Genomic DNA, 15,297 nt, shown 5'->3' on the forward strand with positions numbered 1-15,297 from the left:
TTCCAATAACACTAATCACATACTTACTTTACAAAAATCCAGTAGTCCTCCATGTTTATGTCTAAACATTACCTTTTAGAACATTTTCCAAATTACCATCTAGCTCAATTTTCTAGTAGGCAAAGTAAGTCTAGTTACCATATAATATATCTGTCTGGCACATATTATATTTAGTGTACAGGTATATTTCAAAATATTGTATATATAGTAAATACGTTTTATATATTGGGCCAGATTCAATTCAGTGAGAAAAAGTTATTGCATTGTTTATCACATGAAAACTCATTGGCTTATTCTCCTAATTCAGTTTTTTCACATAGACTTCAATAGAGTTTTCACTTAGTACAGTGAGATATTTTTTTCTAATTTAAATTTAATCTCAAACAGGATCTTGTCCATAAGTGTTCTTTTTAACACAGTTAAAAAGTATTAAATCTAATACTATATGATTATTTATCAAAGTAAATATAGAGATTATTGGAAAATAATTATTATTTGCACTTTAAAAAAATTATTTAATAAATATGTTAAGATACTTTACAGCAGTTCAAATCTTCAAACAGATACAATCAGTTGGTTCATCTATAACTATTTTGCAAACTGTATTTAGTGTTAGATTTATTATAATTATAGAGTAGTGATAAGCAAATTTTTCAGCAGGAATGGATTCGCAGTGAAACTCCACATCGGCAATTTTTTTTGTGAAACAGGTGAGGAAAATTTGTGGTTGCATCAAAAAAGTTGGGGCCACATCAAATTGGGCATGGTCATGTCAAAATAGGCGTGGTCATGGTAAAGTGGATGTGGGTGCGTCAAAATGGGGGCGATCATGGCAAATTGGGTTTGGTTGCATCAAAATGGGTGTGTGATTCGCTTATCACTATTAAAGAGTTATGTTCTTCCAGAACATAGCAGCAAAAAAACTTGTTTCTTTTTTATGTTCAGGTTTTCAAACTCGAATTTTCAATATTTAGCAATAAAAAAGATCTCAAAAATTCAAATGAAAAAAAATTGGTAAAACCTGGTCAGTGGAAAGTGTATTTTCAACATTTAAGCTATCTCAGACAAGTCAAGTTGAAAAAAATGTGTTTTGTTCCAAAAATTAAGTTATTTAGATTTAATTATCTTCATGAAAATATTACCTCTTAAGAAACAAGGTTGCAAATGAACTTTATGATATAAATATAAATTATGATTTAATTCTGAAATTGAGTTAAAAAATTTATTTTAAAAAATTAGTGAATATTTCTCTACTTGACAACTCTGGCCAAAAAGCTACTTCCCAAGGCAGTAACTATCTGTAACAAAATACAGTACTTTTGTGTATAGCAATGAACACAATAAGCAGCATGATAACAATTTAATAAAGAACAGTTTATTCAAAATGTCTTGCAGACATTTCTACACAAGAAAGTTGCTTTTTATAGTGCAAGAAAAAAAAAACAATTAAATAAAAAATGATTAAAGAAATATTCTTGATCTATATGTTTAAGACCCATAAGTGCAGAATTATTGTGAAACCAGAAACATAACAAACTTTGATTATGAAATGCTGGAAACCTGGTTTGCGTTAAGTTAGAGAATTTTTTGATGTGGCAGTTTGAGTTGGGACCTAGATGCTATGGTAAATGGTATGGTAAAAAAATGTAAGTTACAACAAGCTCATTAAAAAACACTAACCTTTCTAATACCCTCTGATGGGCTTGATACACAGTTGTCACTTCCATTGTTTTTGCCAATTGTTCTCCATAATTCAGCAAAGGTTCGGTCTTGCACCAAAGTGTTTGTTCCTTTTGATTTAAAATATTCATACACTGATGAATCCTTAACAGTACCATAAGGGAGGTCCACTTGTTTGGCCAAGTCTTGAAAAGTCCTACAAGAAAATTATTTCATTATTATTTTGATTTAATACATCATTATTATTTTTGATTTTATACATCATTAATTAATATACTAATAACAGGATCATCATACTGTTAAAAAAGAATGTAAACATTAAATAAACCCAATAGGGCTTCAATGTGGATACATTATATTTTAGGTGGGATCAAGTACAAGGTACTGTTTTGTTATATAGAAAACATGAAAAAATATGCGTTAACATAAAAATTTTAACAAATTATTTGAATAAAATGGAGTCTGTGGTAGATGACCTTCCCATAATTTGGAGCTTTCTGGATAACAGGTTTTCAATAACAGATCCCATACCTGTATAAAACAATGATTAATTAATTCTAGAAATAAAGGCTATTTTGGGGCAAGAGGTAACAGGTACAGGTAAAAAATGCATTTAGTTGCTCTACAATCTACTGGAAGAACAGTACATAATTAAAAGCTTAGGGCCAATTTATTATAATCAAAGTTTGCCATTTTTTCATGATTTGGGAAAAATGCAGTGAAAAACACAGACATGAAGAAAAAATGAGCAAAATGGCTGACAAGAACTGAAGACTGTACTTTTATTTCCCTGCAGTTGTATAGCCCTTACAAAAGTGAGTAACCCATGTAGAATTACAGCTTTATTACAATTAAAGGAAGATAAAGTAAAATAGGAAACAATTTAGCTTAGTTAGTATAATGAGTTTATAACAGTGTATATTATAGCTGTGGATCCATCAGGTGTGTAAACCAAAAGACAAATAAAACTAGACATAGGAACTCATTTGCATAACATATTGTTAAAAATGTAAAAATAGTAGCAGATTCATTTTAAAACACTATAATTGTAAACAAAATCTCCCATTGTCAACTGTATTCCTAAATAAACTAGTGGTGAGTAACCTATGTGATTACCATTTTGAACAGATGTTTAAGAAAGATGTTTAAGAACAGATGTTTAAGAAAGTTGCCAAAGTATTAGATTCTAAACATTAAAAGCTTAAACAAGTAAAATATATATAGATAGATGATAGATAGATAGATGTAACAATGTACATGGCATCAATGTCTGCATAGATAATTACATCAAACATTTGTAATATTATTAATAATAAAAAAAACAAAATTGCATTAGAATTTATGCAATTATGAGTGGGGTTTTTTTCTGCCAGGCATGGATTTGCAACGAATTTCAGCATTTCACAACTGGCGAATTGTTTTGTGAGACTTCCACAGAAAAATTAGTTGCATGTCAAAAAAAAGTCAAATTGAGCACGGCAAAATTGCATCAAAAAAGTCATTTTCTTGTTGTCTCACAAATTTTACAGCAAAGTGAAATGGGACAGATTCGTTCATCACTGTAGTTCATCACTAGCAAACAGGAAAATTATTTAAAAACCCTAATTTCTGCAATTTTTCAGTTATCACTGAAGAAGGCGGTGCTAACATTCATTAAACTGTATGCTACAATAAATTGTTTAAGATATTTATAGCATTATTGCAAGACATGTGTGGTTTTAGTGGAAATCAGTTTATTTATGGTTTTCAAAAAACGCCTAGAACCAGATTTATTAAAACTTACATTTTTATTTTTTTTTTAATTTTAAACATTTGAATAAATTACTTACTGCAGATGTCTAATATTTATCAAAAATCTGAACTGAAAAAGCATGTGTGGGAAAAAGTTTGCACAAAAACCATTGTTAAAAATTAGTGATGAGCGAATCTGTCCTGTTTCACTTCGCCATAAAATAAGTTTAGAAGCAAAGAAAGATCTTCAATGAAAGGGAAGGGACATCTGTCACTGACATTTTTATGATCTCGACAAGCAATTAATTTGGAATACCTTGAATTGAAAAAATGTTTGCATAATTTTTAATGAGTTGCAAACCACAAAAAAATAAATAGTTAAAATGTTCCTAGGATAGCTCCTATTTACTTCTGTATGACCTCACAAGCTTTCGGATGGCAATGTTTTGCATTAGAGTTTTTTTTTCTGTTAATAAATAGCAAAAATTCAGCATTTTGAAACCATAATTCAAACTCATGATCATTAGTGCAAGAAATGTGAATGTTAAAAAATGTAAATGATGATATACAACCCCCAGTTGTATCAGTGTTATCAGTGTCACGGTGACTCCCTTTAAAATTGACTCTATGGGAGATGGCCTTCCTGAAATTTGGAACTTCCTGGATAAAAGATTTAAGGATACCAAATCCCATACCTGCACTTTGTAATTAACATTTTAAGAAAGGTTGAAATTATTATTTTTATTATATTTGTATAATATTACTAAGATTATAGCTTTAAGATTCCATGATCATACTGGTATAAAAAGAATATGTTCTACAATGTCTACAATCTTTAATCAATACTACAAAGGGAAAAAAAAATCTCATCCCTAACACATTACCATATACAGTACATTAATTAAGCTTAACTTGGCACTGTAAGTATCAATACAGGTTAATATGTTAGCCATTGTAAGACAATCAATGTATGCTTTAATAATCAAGGTAAAACCTGCAGATGGTATTTAATAACAAGCTGGTCCCAGCAGCAGGTTTAAATCACTCTACCTAAATCAAACTTCTCATAAAGTTGCCATGGAAATCATATCGTCTGGATCAAACACATCTGGTGAGTGATGCCTGCTTTCACCTACTGAGTAATAAAAATAACAAGTGCTTTAATTATTCATGCTGATATGTGTTTACTTTGTGTTAGGTAAAGCACTTTCCCGACACTTTGCATCATTAAGGAGGTGACACAGAGCACAGACATTCTGGGAATAAATCCTTCAGTGAATAACACTCATTTAGTGTCCCTACTCCTCTAATTTAACAATATTTAAGCTTGCCAGTGTCAAATGTGTAGAAAAAATGCTATTGAAATATGAACATTAAAATGTATTTAATAAAGACAAAGATTGTGTGTCTGTGTATGTTTATTTGTGTGTGAAAGACAGAGCATAGAGGGCTTCCATGGGAGTCTGCTTGGTACTGTTGGGTAAGAGACGGCCACAGTTGGTGTACTATTCTTATAAGATGGGTTTGGTTTAGTTAAAAGTAGAGTGAAAACAAAAAGGCTGATCCGAATTAACTCATATCAGTCCCAGGAAAATAAGAAATCTGCATAGCTTATATTCCTTATAATTATATGATATATTTTCCAAAACATTTTGCAAGAATTATGGAACAGTTTTCTTACTGATAAAATAATGCAAATTGCCCACACTGGTGACTCTGTTATGCTGGGATGTGCTTTCCCAGTTGCCTAATGGATACTATAATCCCTTAATATTGCCATTTTAAAATATTTTTATTACATTCGGGTGTCATTTTGTGGGTTTTCTTTGTGTGTGCATCCAGCTAAAGTGATATTCATGAGAGATACACTAGGGAGTGTGTGTCCATCTAGAGTAAAAATTCATGAGAGGTACATTAGTGTTCAAAAGTTTGGAATCTACAAAATGTGTTATGTTACAGCATCATGCCATCTCTTGTGGGTGGTGTTTGATTGGTGCAAATATTATATAGCAGGACAACAATACAAAACATACCTCTAAGCTATGCAAAATATATTTGGAGAAGAAAAGGTAAGCCAGAATAGTGTCTAATGACTTAGAAAGAACAACTGCCAGATCTCAATCCTAATAAGCTCTTCTGCGAAGAGCTTTACTGCAAGGTCAGAGAAAAATGCATGCCAGTAACTTCACTGAAAAAAGCTACAGTAAAGTGTGTGTGTTAAAATTCCCCCTGAATGTCTCAAAATATATTTACTATAATAATCAAACTGGAAAACTGGACAGCAAATTGGAAAATGAGGTTCAATGTGGACAAGAGTAAAGTTATGCACTTTGGTAGAAATAATATAAACGCAAGCTATCTACTGAATGGTAGTTTGTTGGGGGTATCCTTAATGGAGAAGGATCTTTATAGAGAACAAGTTATCTAATTCCAGGCAGTGTCATTCTGTGGCTACTAAAGCAAATAAAGTCTTGTATAAAAAAGGGCATTGACCCAATGGATAAAAACATAATTTTGCTTCTTTATAGGTCTCTATAAGTTTTGGGCTCCAGTCCTTAAAAAGGATATAAATGAGCTGGAGAGAGTGCAACTAAACTGGTAAAGGGGATGGAAGATTTAAACGAGGTTAGACTGTCAAGGTTGGGGTTGTTTTCTCTGGAAAAAAAGGTGCTTGCAAGGGGACATGATTTCTCTGTACAGCTACAATAGAGGGGATTATAGGCAGATAGGGGATGTTACTTTTTCCCATAAAAACAATCAGCGCACCAGAGGTCATCCCTTTAGATTAGAGGAACAGAGGACAAACCAGGTGGTTTTTCACGATGAGAACAGGGAGGTTGTGGAATGCTCTTTCTAGTGATGTTGTGATGGCAGATTCTGTTAATGCCTTTAAGAGGGGCCTGGATGAGTTCTTCAGCAAGCATAATATACAAGGCTTTTGTGATACTAACTTCTACAGCTAGTATTGATGTTAGTATATATAGTTTATGTATGCAAGTGTATAGGTAGGTCAGTATAAGTTTGTGTGTGCAGGGTTTACTTGGAAGGGTTAAACTTAAAGGACTCTGGTCTTTTTTCAACCCTATGTAACTACAGTATGTAACTATGTCATGGAATGTCCAAAATATTGTTTATTATCAACAACACTAATGTGTTTGATATGTTATTTTGTTAATCAAAAATAACAAAGATTTAATACAGATACGCCAGATAAAATAAATACTTTGTGTCATACACTCACTGTATTTAGCATTATAAATATTGTCTCACTGTCATTCACTTCTCAGCTGCTTATCTTATCTTACCTTTTCTTTTAATAAAAGTAGTAGGCAGTCTCACATATGTCCCTGGTTTCATGTCATGGGAATATAAAAAACACAGGGCATTACATCTCAGGCCAGATACTGCTACCTTTCCTCAACCCTTCACAACTTGTCCACCTACTTGCAGCAATGTATAATAGTGCAAAAATACATAAAATATACAAAAGAATACAAAAATGATATCTCAAAACCAATCTTGAGATACTCTTTACTATGGAGTATATTTTTCAGTTAGTTTAATTTTTTGATCTTATTTTTTATATTAAGGGAAGTCAGATAGATTCTAAACTGTAAAGCAGGGAAGCTTCAGAAATTCATTTTGAAGAAGGGGCTCATTTGATCCAGAGCACGCAGTAAAAGCAATACCATATGCCCAGATGGTAAGTATTTATAGAAACTGTTAAAATTATGAGGTGTATAAAAACGTTGCCGAACAGAAACGTGAGAAGCTACAAGAAAGGGGCTATAAAATACATGATCTTGAGGCAGCATTACAAAAATGAGATGAAGAAAAGAAGGAAAAAGAATGACAAGAAAAGATAAAAAAAAGGTAAAAAAAAATTAAAGAAATAAAAGGACCTAAATAATATAGCTGAGGAAGTAAGATGTATTTCAGGTTAAGGTTTGCAATTTTAACAAGTAAGTAAAAGTATAAAAAAGGAATTGTAATATCCTACAGGCTGATCCCATCCTAAAATCCTTCAAATTAAAACCAGCAGCAGTTAGCCACAAGACAAAATCCATTGCTGGGGAAAATAGCCCCAAATCAGTTAAAACACAAAGATCACAATACAATGTGGGTAAGGGAAGTTAATGGCTTTTTCCAATTGAAGCAATGCAAAATATGCAGGGATATCAGTAATAATAAAATAACAAATACATTAATAAAATTAACAAATATATATATATATATCTTGCTACTTGCCACACACCATACAATGTGTATGGGATATAATGTGAATGCAATATATCATGTGTAGATGCATCATAAGACAGGTAATATATACAAAAACTAAAAAATAAGAAGAGGAGGTAATTTAACGACATTGTTAAAGGGCATGTCAACCCCAAAAATAAAATGTTGCCTAATAAAATGAAAGCAAATTCAATCAACTGTGCAATATACATTCATTACAAATGATAATGGTTTTGAAGTTATTTGCTATTAAAAACAGTGTTTGTTTGTCCTTTTTTATTCTTCGCCCTGGTGGTTTTGACTTTTAAAACAATATAACACAAGCCAGCTGATTTAATGACCTGGCTTTGCTGGAGGAGACTGACCTTTGCAACATTGTTTAAAAAGTCATAACTAGGAGTTAAGCAAATGCTGCTTTCAATAGCAATTCAATTTTCAAATAAGCAATACAACTTTGTAATAAATTCATATTGGAAGCTTGCTTAGAATTATGTATTCTTTTGCTAGGCAAAAAAGTATTTTTTGGGTTGACATGTCCTTTAAGGTTAGAATAGATAACTATGTCCCCAACTATGTTGTACCATATGGGATGAATATAACAGGGGGTATTTTCAATGTGATCTGTTTTAAGGTATTTCTAAGTAATTTCAGTACTAGGGAAATATGACAGGGGTTGGGTCTTTTCTATGTAATCTATGTTGAGGTATTTATAAGTAATGTCTAAGAATGAAAAGAAAATACAAGTCAAATCTAAGGTATTCAGCAGATACTTGGGGATTGTGTTCTGTTGGTTGCACGTCCAGTTTTCACTGTTTCTCAGAGGACACAAAGAAAAATCTGAATAGGTTTCTGGGTGGTTTTTTTTTTTGGAATTTTTTTTTTAATATGTTTGTTTTGTTCATGCTCTAAAATATCCTATCCCTGAGAGTTTGTCTGTTTAAATCCTAATTAACCATTTAGCTCCAGACAGAAAGCAGGTGTTAAACTCTTACTGCTACAGTGCTTGGTTAATTAGAGAAAACAAACCCTTTTTCTGCCATAAAAAATGGGTGGTTAATTTGTAAAAGTTGGTGGTGGTTTGCCAAACAATTTTGCATGGTGACAGTAAGTTTTTCTGGGTGCTAGGCTGCTTTGAGGTGCAATTGTGATTATCCATCTGTTGGTAATGTCAGGGAGACATTAAGGGGCAGATTTATTAAAATGTGAGTTTAGAGTTTAATACAGAAAAACTTACCTACGTTCTATTCATTGCTATGGGATTTTAAGAAGCGTATTTATCAAGAGTGAAAGTTAGAACTATTTGATACATATGCATCTAAGGATATAACTCCTTATAGCTGTACCCAACATTACAGGTGTCTGAAGTGGTGCCTTCCTGATACACATTCATATAAGTATAAATTAACTTTGAACTATTATTAATAAAATATTCATAAGTTATCTAAGAAAAATTTATTTAATTTGCATTGGAACAACCAAAACCCTTTTGATTTGTCTCGTTTTATGTGTTCTGCTTAATTAACACAGAAAATGATCTTGTAACCCTGGCATCATAAAATACACTGCTGCAATACTTATTTGGCCAGGGGCAAGAAAACATTCAGTTCAGCAGTTTCACTTATCTGAGATTAAATGTGGCTGGTTGCAATACAATCTAATATAGCATAATTCAGTTCATTGCAAGGAAACAATAACTACCACTGGTGACAGTTTATGCAGTCTGCGTATATCTTTATGCCATAGATGTACTGGTTGACTTTCCTGATGTTTAAAGATATTTAATGTTATTTAAAGCAAACTAAACTGTAGTGAACACATCCTTCCTAGGAAACCTGAAAAGGTCCCTATCACATAGGCAAGTAAAAATTCAACGCCAAGAAAATGCTACTGATATTTATTTATACTAGATATACCATGATCTGGATGAATGAAAATCTTCATAGTCATACTCTCTTTTTTATGAATTTTCTTAAAATTGTCCCAAATCTTGCATTTTATGCTAAACATTTCATAATGCACCAGCTTAAAACATCCTAAATATGCCAGGGGTCTACTGAACGAGTTAGATGCCCAATATGCATAGATTTACCAAACTATGTGGTATGCAGAGGCACCTAAATAGATACAGTATATAGTGGACAAACTTTCCATGGGCAAAAACAAGTAACAAAAAAAATGCGGAATGTAATAAAATGACTAAAATCCAATAAAACTGCTAAAAATCTATGCTTTTTTTGCCTAGTGTAATCAGCAGTCACAAGTGGAATATTTTAGCATTGGCAAATATGTTTACAGAAAGAAACAAGTCAACAACACCTATGCAAAACTGAAAATGCATTAAAATGACTAAAAATGCAATAAATTAACTAAAAAATGCACCAAAATTATAAAAAAAATGTACCAAAAATTATAAACAAAAATGCAATATAATTAACAAAATAACACACAAAAGATACTGCACAGTGTGGTTAGATGCAGGAAAAGGTAATGTACCGTGTTAGCCAGTCAAAATGTTACAGGGTAACCCTTTCGAAATAAAAAAAATAACAAAAGTGGTATAAAGGTGATACCTGTATTGGCTAACTAAGATAACCCTTGCAATTTTCAGAACATTTTAGTTCCTTTTTTTATTAGCTTGAAAAGGGAACTAAAATGTTCTGAAAGCTTGCTATGGTTATTTAAGTTAGCCAATAAAGGTACCACCTTGATACCACTTTTGTTATTTTTTATTTCAAAAGGGTTATCCTGTAACAGTGTGGTTAGCAAATATGCTATTGCTAATGGCAATAAAACATTCATTTTAGGCACAAAAAAACCATGATGCAATAAAAAAGCCAAGAAATTGTGTGTGTGTATATGTGTGTGGCAAATTGCATGTGTGTCATAGGGGCAGATTTATTAATCCACGAACGGTCCGAAGGTGTCCGAATGCGTTTTTTTCGCAATGGTCGATATTTTTGAGACTTTTTTGTCGCCGTCGCGACTTTTTCATATGTTCCGTGACTTATACATCATCGACGTGACTTTTTCGTATATTTTCCGCGACTTTTTCGTTGCCGTCGCGAAAAAATCGGATTGGTTTTTTCGCCGTTTACAATCACTCAATAAGAAAAAATCGCAACGGCGACAAAATAGTCATGCAAAATACGAAAAAGTCACGACAAATACGAAAAAATTGTGACGCCGAAAAAGTCGCAAAATTTTCGTTTCCAATCCGATTTTTTCCCTTTTGGGATTCGGATTCGTGGATTAGTAAACCTCCCCCTAAGTATTTGTGAGTGTTGTGAATGTGTAAAAGTCCCCCAATGCCCCAAAATTTAAGTGTGTGTAGGTGTAAATGTAATTGTGTATTAGTGTTATAAGTGTATGTTTCTTTGTGTGTGTAACATAAACCTGGGGGCAGCAGGCAGGCAGATCAATCTGGAGGTGCTATGAGTGAGCGGGCACTAGGGAGTGCAGGTAACATCACTTCCACAGAACATGGATTCTACATTCTGTGGCATTTAAAAGGTTAAAGTTGTATCATTGTTTTGGATTTTATTGTTCAAAAACATATTTTCTTTCTTTTCATTTCTAGAAAAGATTTACTAACAAAGTCCCTAAAAGGAACTCTAGTGCACATTCTTGCAAAGGAAAAGAAAGACATATTTATTGTGTTTTAATCTTATGCCATTTTCTATTTAATTTTTAATATTGATGACTGCTGTTTTGCTGGCAAATAGTTTTGTCACTTAATGTTTTATGTCTTATGGGTTCTGTGTCACACCTAAATGAACAGAGATATAAACACTTAACTTTTTTTGTGCTTCAGTAATCCAGATGAAATAGGATATGGCTAAATTCTGCTAAGTCTTCAATCTGAAAATAGGTTAGTCATATTAAATCTTAGTGTGAATTTATGGATGCTAATTGGTACGTGAAAATAAAGGCATACCTTATAATTTATTTGGTTTGTAAGATATATATTGGCAAATAAAGCAGATAAATATCAAGAACAGTATATTGATACTGTTTCTAATGGTATTTTACAGAAAAATATAATCTATCTATCTATCTATCTATCTATCTTCTAAGGCACTTTATATTAACTATATTTTATGTTAGCTTATTTTATATTATCAAGGAACAAATGTTATGCCAATAATAGGCTGTATAATAGACGCATTTCACATCAACTCTGTGGTTAATGCAATATACAGAAATTATTAATCTAATCAAAAAGTGTGTTTCTGCTAATGATCACTGTGGTCCACTTTATGGCATACTTGGCTAAAAAGGCCAAAGAGTGCACAGCAATAGACTTGTTGATCCATTTGATTAAACAAACTAATAGTGATGGCCAACATTTTACACCAGGTTTCCCCACCAATGTACTCCAATCTATTGCAAAAAAAAAAGTCATAAAGCTTGGAAAAAAGTGCAGTGATAAATGCCCATTGACTTTAATGCAATTTGCAAATTTTTGGGTAAAGCAAAATGGGACAGATCTGAAAAGCTGAATTTCGAAATAGTCACAATCACATTTTTGCTCTGAACAGAATTTGGCAACAGTGCCAGAAAAACAATATGAGGCAAGCAGTTCTGCAAAATGTTTAAAGATTCCACTCAGTTTTTGCTAGGGAATGAAGACTTTAGAAATATCTGCAGTATGTGTAAGAATAAATAAAATTTATTTTGTTAATACACTATTTATTGAAAACTGTATTTTATTTGATAAGAAATTTATAGAAAACATAAATAGCAATTTTATCATTTAGTAACTGAAACCAGAAAGGCTAAAAAATACTTTTACTCATACTTTTAATATTCATAATATTCAGTTAGGCACTGGAAATGAATAGTTTTATCTGGCATATATTTTTCCAACTTGGTGAGGAATTTTTTGTGCTTTAGCTTTAGATTTTCCCCTGTAAAGGTGTAAAATCTGTGCATAAGTCAGCTCTGTGGGAGATATAATTCTTTTATACTCTAGGCTCTCACATCTCCAATCACAGATGGATGGCTTTCTTACAGATTCATAGTGTTGCTTGGATTCCAATTGCTTGAGTGCTTTATACCCATGTTGCTGATGTTATATCATCTAACACAAAATAAAGGTTACCATTCTTCAGAAAATGACAATGCAAAGTATTATCTAAAACTAGTATTTAAATCAATTTGCTAAGATGGTGATGTCAGAATTCACTATAGATACTATAAACTGCAATCAGTTCCATAAATATGCACATATACAGAAACAGATTAAAAAATGGATACAACTAGAAGTCTTGAATGGGTTAAAATAAAGATGATAAATACTGTGTGTGACCTGCAGAACACTGAGATTTGTTGTTAACAAAATCCAAAGTGACAGCGAGTTTGACATCTATGGGTTTAAGGGCTGACTTCTGTGTCTCAAGACAATACTGCTGTAGATTAGTATCAAACAAGTTGATTAAAGGTTGTAAAAAGTACAGCAAAATACATTTAAGTGCTTTTGATTGTCCATACAGTAGGTTCAGCATTCAGCACATTACACATAACTGTTATCTGATCAATTGTTAAATGTGGTTTAATATGTAAATATAAATGAAAATATACTTGCATATCAAAGATGTAAAGACAGGTAACAAATATAAACCAAGGCATGATATGTTTCAAAAATGTTGCCAACACTTATGAGCAAAGTACAAACTCTTCCCCTGTATTTGCAATATGCTTTTTGTTTAAAAAAATTGAAATTATTTTAAAAACAAATATATACTTGTATTATCTCTGGATGACTTTTATCATATCTCTGGAATTGTAATACACTTTACATTTCTATAAAAAAGAGATTGTAGTCAAAATGTTCAGATTTTAGAATAATTCATACTTCGTAATGACCTGCATATGCCATTTCTCTTTCACAATTTTAAAATCCTCATCAGTAAACAATGTTGTTGTCAACAAGTATCTTTACAACCTGATATGCCTGTGCATATAAAATCAAAATATTGTATAAGGCACATGATTAGACTGATACATATTTTAATATGTGGCAATAAAAACAATTCATAAAAATGTGTACAGGCACAAAATAATGTTTACTATTCGTACAAAACATTGATGACGTTTATTTGGTAAAACTCCCAATATTAGAGTCTTCTTCATTGTATACTGGAAAATGTACATATATTGTGTTAAGTCCAAGGAAAAAAGAAATAAGAAAGAAGTTAAAAATATTACCTTATTGGATTGTCCATTCTTGATACAGTCAAGAAGGCTGCCAGGTTTGCCGTATAGGAGGAACAGACAATAAGGGTGAAAAGCCACCAACTCCCCATCACAATTCGCATTGCTACAGAGTTAGCAGCAGACTCTCCACCTAGGGATATATTATGGTTTTAGAGCATCAACATAACCTCTATTTTCTGTACTGCAATTCCTTTGAACTTGAACAGTCATAGTTGGATAGCATGGTGTGAACAAAGGCTCAAATAATTCTGAATAAGTCTGTATGAACCTTATTTTGAAGGGAAAGATAGCACTTTTTATGGTGTTTATAACTGAAAAATAACATTGCAATTTATAGTGCCAAATACAGTGTGCAGAGTTAAAAAAGAAGCTACAATCTGCCATTTTTAGCACTTTGGATTCTGCATTGTCAATTGCTGCAAGCACCCTTGCCCATGTGGCTCACAAAATACAGCACTGATCGTGTTACCAGAGCTGTATTGGTTGGGAGGAGTGGGAGGAGGCACTTAGGAATACCCCACCTGCCCAACTTGGATGTCAATCAGAAACACAAGTTATGGAAAGTATGGAAAAGAAGCCTGCAACAGGACCCTGTGCTTACCACCTGCCTTACCCCCCCCCCCCCCCCACGATCCAAGGCATGATTAGCAGATTGCAGCTTACCCCAGTACTTCTTAAGGTGCACTCTTGCTCTTTCATAGCTGGGTAATGTAAAGGGCCTCTAAAATGTACAAGTTAAGATACTTGCAAGAAAGTTGCACAAATTATTTCCTAAATAAATCATATGCATTGTTTTTGTAATTATCAACCAAATATTCTGATCAGTGTTGACATGCAACTGTATTCTGTTCTAGCACAGGCAGATTTATCAACATTTAAATGTTACAGCAACTAATATCATAAATTTATGTGAACTCAAAAACTTGGAATCCAGAAGCTGGAGGCTTTGTATAGAAGTAACTGGGAGATGCAATTTCAAATTTGAAACTATTTTTCAATTTGATGTTTGTAGACAAATCTGCCTAATTGAGTCCATGTTTTATTGCAGTTTCCACAGATTTCAGCTTGGTAAAATACAGACTAAGTAGCATATATGCCCATTGTGAGTGCTCAATCTGATCTTTTGTTTTATATGGTACAGTATATACAGTAGTATCTTGGACAACAGGGTATTCAGAGGTATTCACTGAAAATGAATAATATAATGTGATTCTCACTGTTTATGAATTGGTTTTTTTTTTAATGATTGAGTTTTCAAATTTTTGACAATTTTCTTAAATAAGCACACATTTCATTGTTCATAAATTTGATAAAGCTGTCTCCTTGAAGAGACATATAATGCAGTCAGAATAGCCCAAATTGCATGTTATAGTCTTTTTGTTTGGATAAGCACTAATATTCAGCAATATACTTCATATATAGTTCAGTTGA

At 32.4% G+C, this 15,297-nt stretch overlaps 1 protein-coding gene across 2 annotated transcripts in view; it reads right to left on the bottom strand.

Annotated features, from left to right (window-relative positions):
- grid1 (glutamate receptor, ionotropic, delta 1) overlaps positions 1-15,297 on the bottom strand; it is a 482,837-nt gene that overhangs the window by 27,255 nt on the left and 440,285 nt on the right. For both annotated transcript variants that reach the window (NM_001103000.1, XM_031904765.1), the window contains 2 exon segments: positions 1,681-1,876; positions 13,858-13,996. In NM_001103000.1, coding sequence (NP_001096470.1) covers positions 1,681-1,876; positions 13,858-13,996 — 335 coding nt within the window.

This window comes from Xenopus tropicalis, chromosome 7, assembly GCF_000004195.4.
Source record: "Xenopus tropicalis strain Nigerian chromosome 7, UCB_Xtro_10.0, whole genome shotgun sequence".
Taxonomy (NCBI): Eukaryota; Metazoa; Chordata; class Amphibia; order Anura; family Pipidae; genus Xenopus; species Xenopus tropicalis.